This window comes from Palaemon carinicauda, chromosome 9 (genome assembly GCF_036898095.1).
Source record: "Palaemon carinicauda isolate YSFRI2023 chromosome 9, ASM3689809v2, whole genome shotgun sequence".
In the NCBI taxonomy this organism is placed as follows: Eukaryota; Metazoa; Arthropoda; class Malacostraca; order Decapoda; family Palaemonidae; genus Palaemon; species Palaemon carinicauda.
In genome coordinates, this window is record NC_090733.1 from 119,053,767 (window position 1) to 119,070,019 (window position 16,253).

Here is a 16,253-nt window from a genome sequence, read left to right on the forward strand (position 1 = left end):
GGCAGATCACCTCAGCCGGAAGGGTCAGGTCATCCCCACAGAGTGGACCCTTCTCAAGAATGTTTGCAGCAGACTTTGGGCCCTGTGGGGTCAGCCAACCATAGATCTGTTCGCTACCTCGATAACCTAGAGACTCCTGTTGTATTGTTCTCCGATTCCAGACCCAGCAGCAGTTCACGTGGATGCTTTTCTGCTGGATTGGTTCCATCTCGACCTGTATGCATTCCCGCCGTTCAAGATTGTCAACAGGGTACTTCAGAAGTTCTCCTCTCGCAAAGGGACACGGCTGACGTTGGTTGGCGCCGCTCTGGCCCGCGAGAGAATGGTTCTTAGAGGTACTGCAATGGCTGGTCGACATTCCCAGGACTCTTCCTCTAGGAGTGAACCTTCTACGTCTACCTCACGTAAAGAAGGTACACCCAATCCCCCACGCTCTTCGTCTGACTGCCTTCAGACTTTCGAAAGACTCTCAAGAGCTAGGGGCTTTTCGAAGGAGGCAGCCAGAGCGATTGCCAAAGCAAGGAGAACATCCACTCTCAGAATCTATCAGTCTCAAGGGGAAGTCTTCCGTAGCTGGTACAAGACCAATGCAGTTTCCTCAACCAGTACCACTGTAACCCAGATTGCTGACTTCCTGTTACATCTAAGGAAAGTAAGATCCCTTTCAGCTCCTTCGATCAAGGGTTACAGAAGTATGTTGGCAGCGGTTTTCCGCCACAGAGGCTTGGATCTTTCCACCAACAAAGATCTACAGGACCTCCCTAGGTCTTTTGAGACCTCAAAGGAACGTCGGTTGTCCACTCCAGGCTGGAATCTAGACGTGGTCCTAAGGTTCCTTATGTCATCAAGATTTGAACCTCTCCAATCAGCCTCTTTTTAGGACCTCACATTAAAAACTCTTTTCCTCGTGTGCTTGACAACAGCTAAAAGAGTAAGTGAGATCCACGCCTTCAGCAGGATCATTGTTTTCACATCTGAAACGGCTACATGTTCCTTGCAGCTCGGTTTTTGCTAAACGAGCTTCCTTCACGTCCTTGGCCTAAGTCGTTCGAGATCCCAAGCCTGTCCAACTTGGTGGGGAATGAACTGGAGAGAGTACTTTGCCCAGTTAGAGCTCTTAGGTACTATCTAAAAAGGTCTTAACCTTTACGAGGACAATCAGAAGCCTTATAGTGTGTTATCAAGAAACCTTCTTTTCCAAGTTCTAAGAACTCAGTTTCTTACTATTCAGGCTTCTGATTAGAGAAACACATTCTCATCTGAAGGAAGAAGACCTTGCTTTGCTGAAGGTAAGGACACATGAAGTGGGAGCTGTGGCTACTTCAGTGGCCTTCAAACAGAGCCATTCTCTGCAGAGTGTTATGGATGCAACCTATTGGAGAAGCAAGTCAGTGTTCGCATCATTCTATCTCAAAGATGTCCAGTCTCTTTACGAGTACTGCTACACCCTGGGACCATTCGTAGCAACGAATGCAGTAGTAGGCGAGGGCTCAGCCACTACATTCCCATAACCTTTTAACCTTTCTCTTGAATACTTTTTATGGGTTGTACGGTCGGCTAAGAAGCCTTCCACATCCTTGTTGATTTGGCGGGTGGTCAATTCTTTCTTGAGAAGCGCCGAGGTTAAAGGTTGTGATGAGGTCCTTTAGTATGGGTTGCAGCCCTGTATACTTTAGCACCTTTGAGTTGATTCAGCCTTCCAAGAGGAACGCTGCGCTCAGTAAGGAAGACGATCTTATTAAAGGCAGAGTAACGGTTCAAGTCGACTTCCTTACCAGGTACTTATTATTTCATTGTTATTGTGGATAACTGATTATATGAAATACGGGATACTTAGCTATCCTTTAGTCTTGTACACTGGTTTTTCACCCACCCCCCTGGGTGTGAATCAGCTACATGATTATCGGGTAAGTTTAATATTGAAAAATGTTATTTTCATTAGTAAAATAAATTTTTTAATATACTTACCCGATAATCATGATTTAATTGACCCACCCTTCCTCCCCATAGAGAACCAGTGGACCGAGGAAAAAGTGAGGTGGCGTCAACAACAAGTACTGTAGTACCTGGCCACAGGTGGCGCTTGTGAGTACACCCCCTTCTAGTATAGTGATAGCTGGCGTATCCCTCCCGTAGAATTCTGTCGGGCAACGGAGTTGACAGCTACATGATTATCGGGTAAGTATATTCAAAAATTTATTTTACTAATGAAAATAACATTTTTCACTTAAATGTAAAGCAGCTCCACCCACTGAGATTGGTGATTCAATGAAAATGTTATACCTTGTCTAAATGCATTACTCTACTATTGGCTATTATACTTTGACACTTCACTTGATGATTTTTTTGTCCATGACCTGTTTACGCATGCGTTCTAATTCCTAAAGCTTCTCTCTCCTGTTTTGACCGACCTTTACTTTGAATTTGCCAATCAGAATCCAGATGTATTTTAATCACTCCTCTTAATTGGTTTTTCATGAAATTTGTTAAACAATGCACTTCAGATGTTGTTTCAAATAAAAAATTCTTTGTTCAGTCACAGTTACCCGTTTTGATAATTGTGTATATACCTGACACGAAGCCATTACACTATTTTTAACTAATGAAGAAACTGAAATTTCTACGTAATCACAGAGTATTTCTATCAGAATTAAGTATCCGAAGTTTTTTGGTCGTGTATTTTATGTACAGGTTGATATTATGGGCAGGTAAGGTAGAAAGCCCAAAACTAAGAAGAGTGCCCAGCACACTTTGTGAACGATTACATGGGTAGTTTTTTTGGATAAGTGCCATTTTTAACCCAAACCATCACCCCTGTTTTTATACCTGATTCAAATTACTGACTATCAAGATAAGATAATACAAACTAAGTCTCAGCATAAGCTAAGGATACGGCTGTCTAAAGGGATGGTTGGAAAGGATGCGACCCCCCACCCCCACCCCTTGTAGGTAAAGATACGTCTCCTATGTCAGGTTAGGTGGGGGAACTTTGATTGGAAAGGAACCCCCCCTCCCCCCTTGTAGGTAAAGAGACATCTCCTATGTCAGGTTAGGTGGTGTTCTTTTGTTTGTTTCTCTTTTAAGATTTGACCATGGCTCACACATCAACTCCTCATGTTGAGTTTCATGTAAAATAAAAAAAGTTAGTTTAATGGAGTGTTATTTTTAACAAATTTTAATCACTCCTACATTACCCTTTAATATAGAAGTGTTTATATACAAGGAAATATTTTGCAACTAATTTTAAAACTTGAAGAATTTTTTATATATATATATTACATACTGTATAAACTATTAGATTATACTGTATACAGTATTCATTATGTGGTGAGTAGTAGTTGATTGTTGAAAAATCTTAACCTTTCCAAAAAATTTTGGAAGTTGGCTTTACTAATTAAATGGAAAAGCTTTCTTTTTTGTGTGTATGTATTTAGAAATATTTGTATCATTAATAATTTACCATGAAATACTGTCGTGTTTCGATAGTTGGTTTTTACTATATCTCTTTAAAGTGGATGTCCAAGTTATGAGGAGTGATATACAGTAGATGTATTGAAAGGTTATATACTTCTTTCTTTTTCATCACTCAATTGTATTTGTTGCCGGTGATGATGTATAAACATCATTAAATTACTTTTTTTTTTTTAGCCTTAAATGACAAATTATGAATGTCAAATTTAGTAAAGAAGAATCGGCAGCATAGTTTTCCATGCGATTGTGCTTTCTTACATAAATGTCATTTTTCAATATTAAACTTAGCCAGTGATCATATAGCTGTCAGCTCTGCTGCCCGACAGAAAAACCTAAGGACAAAATACGCCAGCGATCGCTATACAGGTGGGGGTGTACATCAACAGCGCCATCTGTCGAGCAGGTACTCAAGCACTCCATGTCAACACAGAACCAATTTTCTCTCTGTCGTGCCACTGGCAAGACCTACTAAAATACGCTGTTACTAACTGGATTTGTTTTCACAACTATTTGGTGAAGTACACTATTCTAGTTTTGAGCTTTCGCTATGCAGGGGTTTTATCTTCATCTCAAAACTTGAACTCGTTTTGGATAGATTTAATTATGGTGACTAAGAGAGTATGGACTCTCTTTCACTTTTAAATGGCCGACCCTTCCCTTAGACGGAAGTGTGTTTAGGTTTTTAGTAATTTTGCTTAACACGTTATAGATCTATATATTTTATATCTCTCCGCCTTTATTAGGCCTCTTCGATTAACTTTCCATTTATTATAAACATATAAAAAGAAATTTTTATGTTTTGTTTATTTGCGACCTTTCCTGATAGTAGGCGGTCCTAACTTGGAACCGAAGTTAATCAACGTTGAGCCCGTTATATCGTATTTAGCCTTTAAAGAATTTAAAACTTTTTAAATTTAATGTTTTATGAAAGAATTTCTTTGATAGTCTTCGTACTGTTTTCAAAGATGAACTAACGTTTAGTTTTTTTAGACTACGCAGTTGTTGACGTTCAGGACGTTCAACATGCGCTCTATCGTTACGATAGAGAGAGAGTGTATCACGGTTTCACTTTGCAGTAAGAGTAAATCGATTCTGACGTTTCGTTCATTCTTTCTTAACTTAAATGGTTTAAATTCTAAATTAAAGGAACTTTTTATTTGGAAAACCTTTCAGTTTTTCCTTTAGCCATATAACATGTTTTTTTTTGACGATATATAATTGGGCTCTTCTCTCAGGTGCGAAATCAAGAGAGAAAGAGAGAGAGAGATAGAGACGGAGGGAGAGAGAGGAAAAATAAAACGTTCCGTTCAAGCGGGTAACGTTGTTCTCGTGTCACTCTCCTCCCTAGTCGCTGTACGGGGAAGAAGGTAAAACGTTTCTAGGGTTTTATTCTTGTCCCCAGGCTATGTGCGGTGAGAGATTGTAAACGTAGTTTAATTGAACTAGTGTTTAGTCTCTTTCCCAGCCACTGAATTCTTTATCTTTTTATGTTTTCTGTTTTTGCTAGTATTAATGAGCTGCATTATACGACTGTTTTCGCAATTACTACCTTTTAATGAAGGGTAGAATTGCGTGTTTCAGGTAGAAATCAGTAAAAGTTTCGATTTCAGTGAAATAAGTGCAAAACAGAAAATCGAAGTGATAAAGTGATATGCGCAAAGTGTTACAGTGTTGCGTCCGAGGGTTCGTCTGTTCGTGCCTGTCGTTCACCTAGTCCGGGACCTCTTGCAAGCTCCCAATCCCAGGGGAGAAGTAATGTCGAACGACTTATGGGTTCGTCAGGCCTTGATCAACGAACAGACGTTTTCCCTCCGTGGTTTCGGGCGTATCTACCCAAGATCGCCCCACCCACACAAAGACGAGAGAGCCCATTTACTTCTCGTCTGCGGAAGAGGTTTCTCGTAAGAAACCTTGGACCAAGGTCTCGCAGCTTATTAAGTGCAAGTCGGTCCCTTCCGCGCAAGTCCAACGGCCCAGGTGTAGCCACTGGGTCAGTTCGGACTCGCTGCAGTCTTCCGACGACTGCTCACCTCCTAAGAGAGGCAAAGCGGTACCGCAACAGGCAGTAACACCGTCTGTTGCCGCACCTGCTACTGTAGACCCTAAGTGGTCTTTGCTACAGTCTATGCAGACACAGTTAGCATCTTTTATGCAGGAGTATCGTGCGGAGTAGGTTGACGCTGCACCCGTTGGCCTACAACCAACCACGGTTGTGCGTACAGTAGACACTGACGCTACCTGCTCCCGCACTCCGCTTGTGAGAGTTCCACCTCCCATGCGCAGTGTACCCTGCCAGCCGCACGTTGACGTTCACAGACGCACGCTACCCTCCGTTGACGTTCGCGAGTTGCCACAACAACAGGAGGGTGGAGTTAAGTTGCTTTGTTTTGACACTGTGCGTCAACCTCCGCAACCCACTGTGGTTACCGCTACTCGCCCGCAGCAGACTAGTCAGTCAGGAGTAGAGGCTTTGCTTCCCCACACAGCTATGGTTGTTGCCAGCTCACAGACTGTCAAGCAGTTACATGACGTTGCCTTCTGGTCTGCTACTAATGCACCAGTGCTGTATGTCCTCACGCACCTGTTGTGGTTGACAGTTCAGTTTTTGGCAGTTCACAGACTGTCAGGCAGTTACATAACGTTGCCTTCTGGTCTGCTGCTAATGCACCAGTGAGACCCTCACTGAGATACCTAGTTTTTCTCGGACAAGGTTCCTGTAGATGAGAAAGTGCTGTTCTCCCTCCTACTGATATTCCTTTGAGGACTCTGTCATTTGGAGAGGAGCCTTAAGCTGCTTAGCCTCCTATGGACTTTAATTAAATCATGATGATTTTTTAAGGATCTTCGTCCGGATCTTGTAACTGCTGCTCCTCGTTCGCCTCACGTCAGAACTTACACTAGGCCTAGCTACTTCGAAGCCGTTGTTGTTAAGCTAGTGCTCTCTCGCTCTCCTAGAGAGCGTTACGTTGGCTAGGCAACTGGTTTTGCACCAGGAGGAGTTTCAGGGATACAGCCTTTGATTTCCCTTCTTTTAAACTGGCTTATAGAGCGAGAGTCTGATAGGACACGAGAGAAGTTCTCGGCTTGGGAGTTCATGCCTCTGCCCAGGTAGACTTCTCAATTCTGGTAGACTCGCCCTGGCGCCTAGCCAGGAGACGCTCCAGTTGTTTACAGGTCAACTTCTCAACTTTTGTCGAGCCTTTGAAGTTTTGCTGTACTATTATGCACACATAACAAGGCTTCCAGGGATGGTAAATGGTTCCGCCCCAGTCGCTAACCCCGTCTGTTGCCACACCTGCTCCCGTAGACCCTAAATGGGCTTTGCTGCAAGACATGCAGTCCAAGCTTGTGTCCTTGATAGAGGACTTAAATACGGAGAAGAACCTTCTGGCCAACAACCTTCCTACCGGTTGGTTGTGCGCCCTGTTGACGCTGAGGTATCCTACTCGCGTCTGCCAGTTGAGGTGGTTCCTCCACCGATGCGACCCAGTGTGGGTTGCCAGTCGCACGTTGACGTTAAGCGACGCTCGGAGGTGGTTGTTGACGTTCAGTGTGTCACTAGGAAGACGTTCAACAACCAGCAGAGGTGACTTGTTGTGACGCAGTGCGTCAACCTCAGCAACCCGGTAGGGTGTTGACTGCACAACCCAGACAGTCTAGACAGTTTCGGGTTGACGCTGTACTTCCTCGCGCAACCATGGTTGTTGACAGTTCACAGACTGTGCAGTAGTGCCATGATATTGCGTCCGGCTCCGTCACGCATCCACCAGTGCGACCGGATTCAGCGAGTCAGACGTTGCCCACTCCGTTGCCGTTTCCTCATCAGTTTCAGATGAGGAACCCTCTGATGAGGACGTTGCTGAACAAGACGATCAACCCCCAGCCCTGCTATCCATCCAGAAGATGCTGAAGAAGGAACGCTGCCCAGTCAGGCTGTGGATGAGTCTGGTAGGGACACTGTCATCCGTGGATCAATTTGTGTCACTAGGAAGACTACACCTCCGTCCTCTTCTATACCATCTAGCTTTTCACTGGAAAAAGGACAAGACGCTAGAAGCGGTCTCGATCCCGGTTTCCGGAAAGATAAAGTCTGGTCTGATTTGGTGAAAGGACTATATCAACCTTAGAGAGGGTCTTCCCCTGACTGTTCAGACTCCCAACCACGTTCTCTTCTCGGACGTAGGCTGGGGTGCGACATTAGACGGTAGGGAATGCTCGGGATTATGGAACTCGAGTCAAAGGACAATGCATTTCAACTGCAAGAAGCTACTGGCAGTACGTCTGACCTGGAAAAGCTTCAGGTCTCTCCTTCAAGGCAAAGTGGTGGAGGTGAACTCGGACAACACCACGTCTTTGGCGTACATCTCCAAGCAAGGAGGGACCTACTCTCTGACATGGTACGAGATCGCAAGGGACCTCCTCACCTGGTCAAAAGGTCTAGACATTTCACTAGTAACGAGGTTCATCCAAAGCAACTTGAATGTCATGGCAGATTGTCTCAGTCGGAAGGGACAAATAATTCCAACAGAATGGACCCTCCACAAGGATGTATGCAAGAGACTTTGGGCCACCTGGGGCCAGCCAACCATAGATCTCTTCGCAACCTCGATGACCAAGAGGCTCCCAATATTTTGCTCACCAATCCCGGACCCAGCAGCAGTTCATATAGATGCCTTTCTACTTGATTGGTCACATCTAGATCTATATGCATTCCCTCCGTTCAAGATTGTCAACAAGGTACTGCAGAAGTTCGCCTCTCACGAAGGGACAAGGTTGACGCTAGTTGCTTCCTTCTGGCCCGCGAGAGAATGGCTCACCGAGGTACTTCGATGGCTAGTAGACGTTCCCAGAACACTTCCCCTAAGGGTGGACCTTCTACGTCAGCCACGCGTAAAGAAGGTACACCAAGGCCTCCACGCTCTTCGTCTGACTGCCTTCAGACTATCGAAAGACTCTTGAGAGCTAGAGGCTTTTCGAAGGAGGCAACCAGAGCGATTGCTAGAGCAAGGAGAACATCCACCCTTAGAGTCTACCAATCGAAGTGGGAAATCTTCCGAAACTGGTGCAAGTCAGTATCCGTATCCTCAACCAGTACCTCTGTAACTCAAATAGCTGACTTTCTCTTATATCTGAGGAAAGAACGATCTCTTTCAGCTCCCACTATCAAGGGTTACAGAAGCATGTTGACTTCAGTCTTCCGTCACAGAGGCTTAGATCTTTCCAACAATAAAGATCTACAGGACCTCCTTAAGTCTTTTGAGACCACGAAGGAGCGTCGTTTGGTTACACCTGGTTGGAATTTAGACGTGGTACTAAGATTCCTTATGTCAGACAGGTTCGAACCGCTACAATCAGCCTCCCTGAAAGATCTCACCTTTAAGACTCTTTTCCTGATATGCTTAGCCACAGCTAAAAGAGTCAGTGAGATTCATGCCTTCTGCAAGAACATCGGATTCTCATCCGAAACGGCTACATGTTCTACAACTTGGTTTTCTAGCCAAACACGAGCTGCCTTCTCGGCCTTGACCAATATCGTTCGATATTCCAAACTTATCGTATGGTTGGAAATGAACTAGAAAGAGTCTTATGTCCTGTAAGAGCTCTTAAGTTCTATTTAAAAACCTTTACGAGGCCCGTCTGAAGCTTTATGGTGTTCAGTTAAGAATCCATCTTTGCCTATGTCAAAGAATGCTTTATCCTATTTTATCAGACTGTTAATACGAGAAGCTCATTCCCATCTGAATGAGGAAGACCAAGCTTTGCTGAAGGTAAGGACACACGAAGTTAGACCTGTCGCAACTTCCGTGGCCTTTAAACAAAATAGATCTCTGCAAAGTATATTCGACGCAACCTATTGGAAAAGCAAATCAGTGTTCGCGTCTTTTTATCTTAAGAATGTCCAGTCTCTTTACGAGAACTGCTACACTCTGGGACCATTCGTAGCAACGAGTGCAGTAGTGGGTGAGGGCTCAACCACTACAATTCCCTAATTCCATAACCTTTTTTAATCTTTCTCTTGAAATGTTTTATTATTGTTTTTGGGTTGTCCGGAAGGCTAAGAAGCCTTTCGCATCCTACTTGATTTGGCGGGTGGTCAAAGTCATTTCTTGAGAAGCGCCTAGATTAGAGGTTTTGATGAGGTCGTTTAGTATGGGTTGCAACCCTTCATACTTCAGCTCCTAGGAGTCGCTCAGCATCCTATGAGGATCGCGAGGCTCAGTAAGGAAGACGTACTTAAAAAGGCAGAGTAATTGTTCAAGTCGACTTCCTTACCAGGTACTTATTAATTTTATGTTTGTTATTTTGAATAACTGCTAAAATGAAATACAAAATACTTAGCTCTTAATGTTAACATATTATGCTGGTCTCTACCCACCCCCCTGGGTGTGAATCAGCTATATGATCACCGGCTAAGTTTAATATTGAAAAATGTTATTTTCATTAGTAAAATAAATTTTTGAATATACTTACCCGGTGATCATAAATTAAAGGACCCTCCCTTCCTCCCCAATAGAGACCCAGTGGGCAGAGGAGAAAATTGGTTCTGTGTTGACATGGAGTACTTGAGTACCTGCTCGACAGATGGCGCTGTTGATATACACTCCCACCTGTATAGCGATCGCTGGCGTATTTTGTCCTTAGGTTTTTCTGTCGGGCAGCAGAGCTGACAGCTATATGATCACCGGGTAAGTATATTCAAAAATTTATTTTACTAATGAAAATAACATTTTAATGTCATTGTTTAATTTTGTACTTGAAATACAAATGAAGGGAATTTATTCAATTTATCCGCTTATACCTAACGTTTTTTTTTCTTCATTAATAATGTAATTTTTTTTTTTTTTTTTTTTTTTTTTTTAATATACAGGTAACACCTTAAATTTGAAGATTGTTGTTCAAGACATCTTATGTATTTCATATAAAGACCAATTATCCGGCATCATGACAACAACAGAACAGAGTGCTGTCAACAAGTCATGGGAGCTCTCTTTATACGAGCTCCACCGTACCCCTCAAGAAGCCATTACAGACAACACAGAAATTGCTGTTTCACCTCGTTCTCTACACTCCGAACTTATGTGCCCTATTTGCCTTGATATGTTGAAAAACACAATGACCACAAAGGAATGTCTCCATCGATTTTGCCAGGTCAGCTTCTTTTGAAATTTTTACCATTTTTACCCATCTCTGTTGTGATTGACATCACTGATGTACATGAAAATTGTTGGTTGAACTAAATAAGTAAGGAAATAATTACACTTCGTTCCTACGTAAATATAAACCAACGTCCTTTATGTAGGAAACAGTCCTCAGCAGACGAGCTAGATAGTTATTAAAATAGTTGACGACGTAGTTAAATACAGGTGGGAGCAATGGCAATGAGCTCCGCTCCCTTACCTTTCTAAGTCTCTTCACTTGAATTTTCAGCCACAACAAGTATGGACATACTGATGCACTCTTAAGCAGACATTTCACTTTCTTTAGTAAGTGAATACTAGCTGTTAACTTAGTGATTTTGTGAAGCAAGAACTTGTTGGAGGATAGACTTTACACATAGGTTTTTATTAAGCTGGCTGTAAATCCACACATACTGTGCTTTTGCATAGGGCATGATTGTTCTCGATCATCCCTATGTGCTGAGAGTAGAATGTGGTCTCCTTTGCGGTGACAGACGTATGCTTTGTTTTGGAGGAAGAAGCTTTCCTTCTTCCCTCCGCTTATCGGGTGCTTCTGCTTTCACTGTCCCAGTGCTTGTTCCCCTGGCTCTTTTTCAAGGGAGTGTGGAGCCCTGGAATCGCTCATTGAAATAGATAATGAACAGTTATGCAGCGTGCTTGTTAAACCCCAGTTCCCCCTTTCAGTTGGTTCTCTTTTCACTTTTGATACTTCGACCCAGGATTTAGATGGGTGGTTTGAGGAGAGAAGACATATAAAAGGACTCAGGCTTGTTTGACTTTGAAAAATACAAATTACATTTGAAATTTGATACTGTATTGGTTCCTACGTGACATACAAACCCTCGTTCTTAAATTAGGGCAGCTTGGAGGGTTGGAAGTCCCCTTAGAATCAAACTAGACGATTCTGCAACTTTTGAAAGTATTCAACATTTGATCTGTGGAGATGTGATTGATTGATTTAAAGTTTTCTGGCATCCTGACATGTATGTGGAGATGTGAAGCGAAGACATTAACACCCCCTAATTCTATATCATACGGATGATAAACTGAAAGTACCTTGGGCTTACAATTATTTGTATCATACTAGATAAAAGAAACCCTTCCCAAATGGAGATGTAATTAAGATTCAAACATCAGCCATATGAGTACAGTAGTGGGTGGGTATTGGATTCGCCATCCCCCAGCTCGTATGGGGGATGGGGAGATATACTGTGCTTCTCTAGTTACAAAGAATGGTGCTCTGAAGTGTAACTTACCAGCATCTGATCTTACCATCATGTAACACTTTTACCTCTGACCCAGACTTTATGTTAAAACAATACCATAGATGTGATGTAATCTGTCCTATGACAGAGATAGATTTGCTGCATGACAAACAAATCCTTTCACCACGTCAGGTCCAAGCATAAAGGTGTAAAGGGTCTGGTTGGTACATTCTCGCAGGCTAAAGGCCCTAAAGGTGGTCCACCTCTTCCAGACTCCTACCTATAAAACTTGGCTCACTGATAGGTTTCTTTTAAATGTGAGAGTTTGGGCAATAATTCTTACTTCCTAAGCTCTGATCCTGGCTGGCTCCTCGACTCTCGTCAGCTGAAGAGTAAGCTCTCAAGATCGCCTCACACAGCCATAAAGAGATCGTGTTTCACGATACCTGTTTCTTGGATCTGCGAATGCTAACGAAAAGTCTCCTACACTCGGGCCTGAGGTCTCAGGTCCTCTTCAGATAGCACCGCAGAGCCTTCACAGGACACAAGCATCTCATCTTCATCACCACCTGACGCATGTAGGACTCGAACCTGCCAGATTCTGAGTCTTGGCCATGATATTTATTCATGTGAGGCATGAGGAGAGTCAAAATGAGAAACACAAACATTTCTGCAAACAAAACAGGCTTCATCTTAATGTCTACAGTATTCTGATGGCATTGAATTACCCTCTACTTGTGGCAATGATTTATTTCATTAACCATACCATAATATTCACTAGCTCTTCATCTATGAACAGTTAAAAAAGTCACATTCATTGGCATCGGGCTGTTGACTAAAATAGCAGAAAATTCCAGCTTCAGAGACAAAATCACACGGTCTGAATACAGACAGTCTTCAACCAACGAACACAATGGGGGCCGAGATACCATTCGCAGCATGAATTGTTTGTAAATCGTTACGTACAAGTACCCTTGAGTTAAATTTTGGCCTAGGGTATGCATAGCCTAACTTAATGCCTAAAATTTTTAGTAGTCAATACATAGTCTCCTTTCATATACAGTAAATTCAATATCAGGTTATTGCAAATGATGTTTGACATTATCATCTTACATTACTGTATATAGAGTAATACTGTAAAGTTTGTTGTTATCAAAAGATACTACCGTAGTGTTTACACTACGTTTTGAATAACTGTAGAGGTTATTTTATAGTTTCGTTTCTGACTTCTGTGCTAAAAACTTACTGTATTTATCTACTTCATGAATGTTTTGGTAGTTTTGAATAAAATGCAGATGATTATTGTATTTGCTAGTGTTTTGGACTGAAGGTGGTAGCAGCCATTTTTACTGTTTTGGTTCATCACGACCAGCGGAATAGACCGATCAGCTGACCTGAGGCACAACACTCTCTCTCTCTCTCTCTCTCTCTCTCTCTCTCTCTCTCTCAGTAGAGTAGAAAATAAAATGCCGTATTGTAGCTTATATTTTTAAACCAATTCTGATGCCATAGTGTATAATACTGAGATATTAGTTGGAAATTAGTACTGTGATGTATACATTACAACACAGTAAATAAATTTTATTTAGAATATGAAACAGTTTACTTTAATGTACATATGAAAAGGCTATTTATCACCATGAAACATTGAGCATCTCTCTCTCTCTCTCTCTCTCTCTCTCTCTCTCTCTCTCTCTCTCTCTCTCTCTCTCTCTCTCTCTCCGTGTCAGATGAAGGGAGACAAGTTAGCCGGCACCAGGGATAATTCGGCGTCATCGGATAACTCGTCGTTTTATAAATCTCGCCAATTGTTGACCGATTTACTTGATGTGCATGCGCAGTATTTGCCATTTTTCACTTGATAATGGCTATTTTAATTTCCATTGAAATGGATTGCTCTTTCTTTAAGCTACTACCATCACCACTAATCTTGCACTTTAGTGCACTGCCATGAAGTGCTGCCACTAGCAATCTGCTTATCAATCTTAGAAAATTAGACAAGAATACGTTGGAGGTAGTACACAGATAAACCTATGTCGATCACAATAGCAAACACAGTGGATTTTGAATAAAGCAGGTCGGTAACTGCTCGGCCTGGGTGGCAGTGGCGGCATCGAAAACCAGTCCGGAGTAGTGCTAATTTCAAAATAACCCATGCAGTTAACAAACATATTTTCAACTTACTGTAATTTGCATTCATAAATCTAAAAGTTCGCAAATCGGATGTTTGTACCTTAAGGACTGTCTTTAAACCCTGACCATCCTTAACATTCAGATCTTCCCGGACAGTTCCATCCTGTTCGTAATACTAGGCATGCAGTTAATTCTAATAGTCAGGCCTTCTCCATCATGAGGCTTAATACTACACAGTACTCTAGAAGTTTTATTCCAGCTGTGACCAAATTGTGAAATGATCTTCCTAATCAGGTAGTAGAATCAGTAGAACTTCAAAAGTTCAAAACTAGGCATGCAGTTAATTCTAATAGTCAGGCCTTCTCCATCATGAGGCTTAATACTACACAGTACTCTAGAAGTTTTATTCCAGCTGTGACCAAATTGTGAAATGATCTTCCTAATCAGGTAGTAGAATCAGTAGAACTTCAAAAGTTCAAACTTGCAGCAAATATTCTAATGTTGAACAGGCTGACTTTTATAGTTTATATATGAAGTATCTGTTTAAATGTTTTTGAAATATTTTTTGTTCCGTAACCGAAATACAAACCACGCTATTTACAAAGGGTATTACTTTTAGCGCAGCTGAAATGACGAGCCAATAGTTTTTAACGAGGGTTAATTACCCCCGCGCTAGTTAGCGGGGGGTGGGGAAGGGTAGCTTGCTACCCCTCCCCCCTCCACACACCGGTGACTTGCTCCACTTCACTTTTGGCTCGGCGGTGATCAGACGTGTCTGTTCATCGCCTTCGTGACAGCCTTTAATTTTCTTCTTTTTCTTTTCAGCTTGTGTGATTGGTTGGAAGTTGACCTTCAGTTATTTTCTTTTATTTAATATGCGTACATGCCCTGGAGTTGCCGGCCGTCCTTGTGGGACTTTCATGTCGGACGTGATTACGGATCCTCACACCCTCTGCCCTCAATGTCGGGGCCGACGGTGCGACCAGGATAACATGTGCCGTGAGTGCAGGGAGTGGTCTGCCTCCCAGTGGGAGAGGTTTGGCCGTCGGCGTAAGAAGAAGTCCAAGAGAGATCGTTCTCCTCCGGCGTTAGCCTTGAAGGAGGAAGGTTCTCGGGACTCTTCTTCCGCCGCCCAAACCTCCTCCGAAGCTCCCCCTCGTCCGCCTCCTAAGGAGAGTCGTCCGAGTGGGAGCGCAGGCCCTTGTTCTGTTTCCCTACCTTCGGTGGGGGGAGAGGGCGTCGCCTCCCATAGCGAGGCGGTTCCCCCTCCTCCTCCGGGGGAGGTTATTGATAATAATGCCTTATCCAGTGATGATCTTTTACAGATTTGGTCGTCCCTGGGGCTTAAGGGCTTGCCCTCCAGGGTCGCTCTTATTGACCTTATCTCGTTGGGGGCCGCTGTTAAACAGTCGCCGGTGGTAGCGGAGGTAGACCCTCTGTCTATTGTCGACGTCGTGGTGACAGAGGCCTCCGACGTCGCTGGGCCTTCCGACGCAGGTGCTGTTGCTGGTGATGGTGCTCTAGGCTCTCCTCCTCCTTCCGTGCATCCTTCGAAGGGGGAAGTGAGTCCTTCGGTCTCGACTGCTGCCCAGCTTCCTTCTGAGGGAAGTGTTTTGACGGAGACTCCCCTTCGGAGGACCGATGGTCCCGACAATCTCCCCCGAGGCCGCCTCCGCCGTAAGGCTCACCGCCCTCTACGCCACAAGGGCCTCCCTTCCCCTTACAGGGGGACTAAGAGGCGCCTTTTTGGGTCTTCGTCCTCCGGGGGGGACTCTCCTCGTCAGCCTCAACCGACTGCTCCGCCCTCCTTGAACCTCTCTGCAGACCGCTCACCATCTCCTGCCGGATCGTCGCCTTCTGGAGAACTCGTCACCCGACGGGCAACGGTCCCTTCGGGGCTAAGGGATTCTTCCCTTACGCGAGCAGGGCTAGCGCACAAGCGCTCTCCTGCTTGCCAGCGATCTCCTACTCGCCAAGACTCTCCTGCTCGCCGGCGCTCACCTGCTCGTCGGCTCTCTCCTGATGTTCGCCCCCCTCGCCAGCGCTCTCCTGCTCGTCAGCTCTCTTCCGAGCGTCAGCGCTCATTTGAGGACCATCGCCCTGCGGTCTCTGACCACCCTTTAGTTCCTGCTGAACTCCCTGCTCACCATCCACCTGGTCCTGTGGCTACGCAACATCGTGCTGCGCGTGTGTCAGAAACACATGTTCGCCAACGCGCCAGCGATCTTCCCGTTCCTGCTCGTGAACGCGCCGCACCACCTGTCCT

The 16,253-nt window shown here is 44.0% G+C and overlaps 1 protein-coding gene across 1 annotated transcript in view; it reads left to right on the forward strand.

Moving 5' to 3' along the window:
• LOC137647102 (E3 ubiquitin-protein ligase RING2-like) overlaps nt 1–16,253 on the forward strand; it is a 333,410-nt gene that overhangs the window by 286,750 nt on the left and 30,407 nt on the right. The window contains 1 exon segment of the mRNA XM_068380332.1: nt 10,340–10,620. Coding sequence (XP_068236433.1) covers nt 10,340–10,620 — 281 coding nt within the window.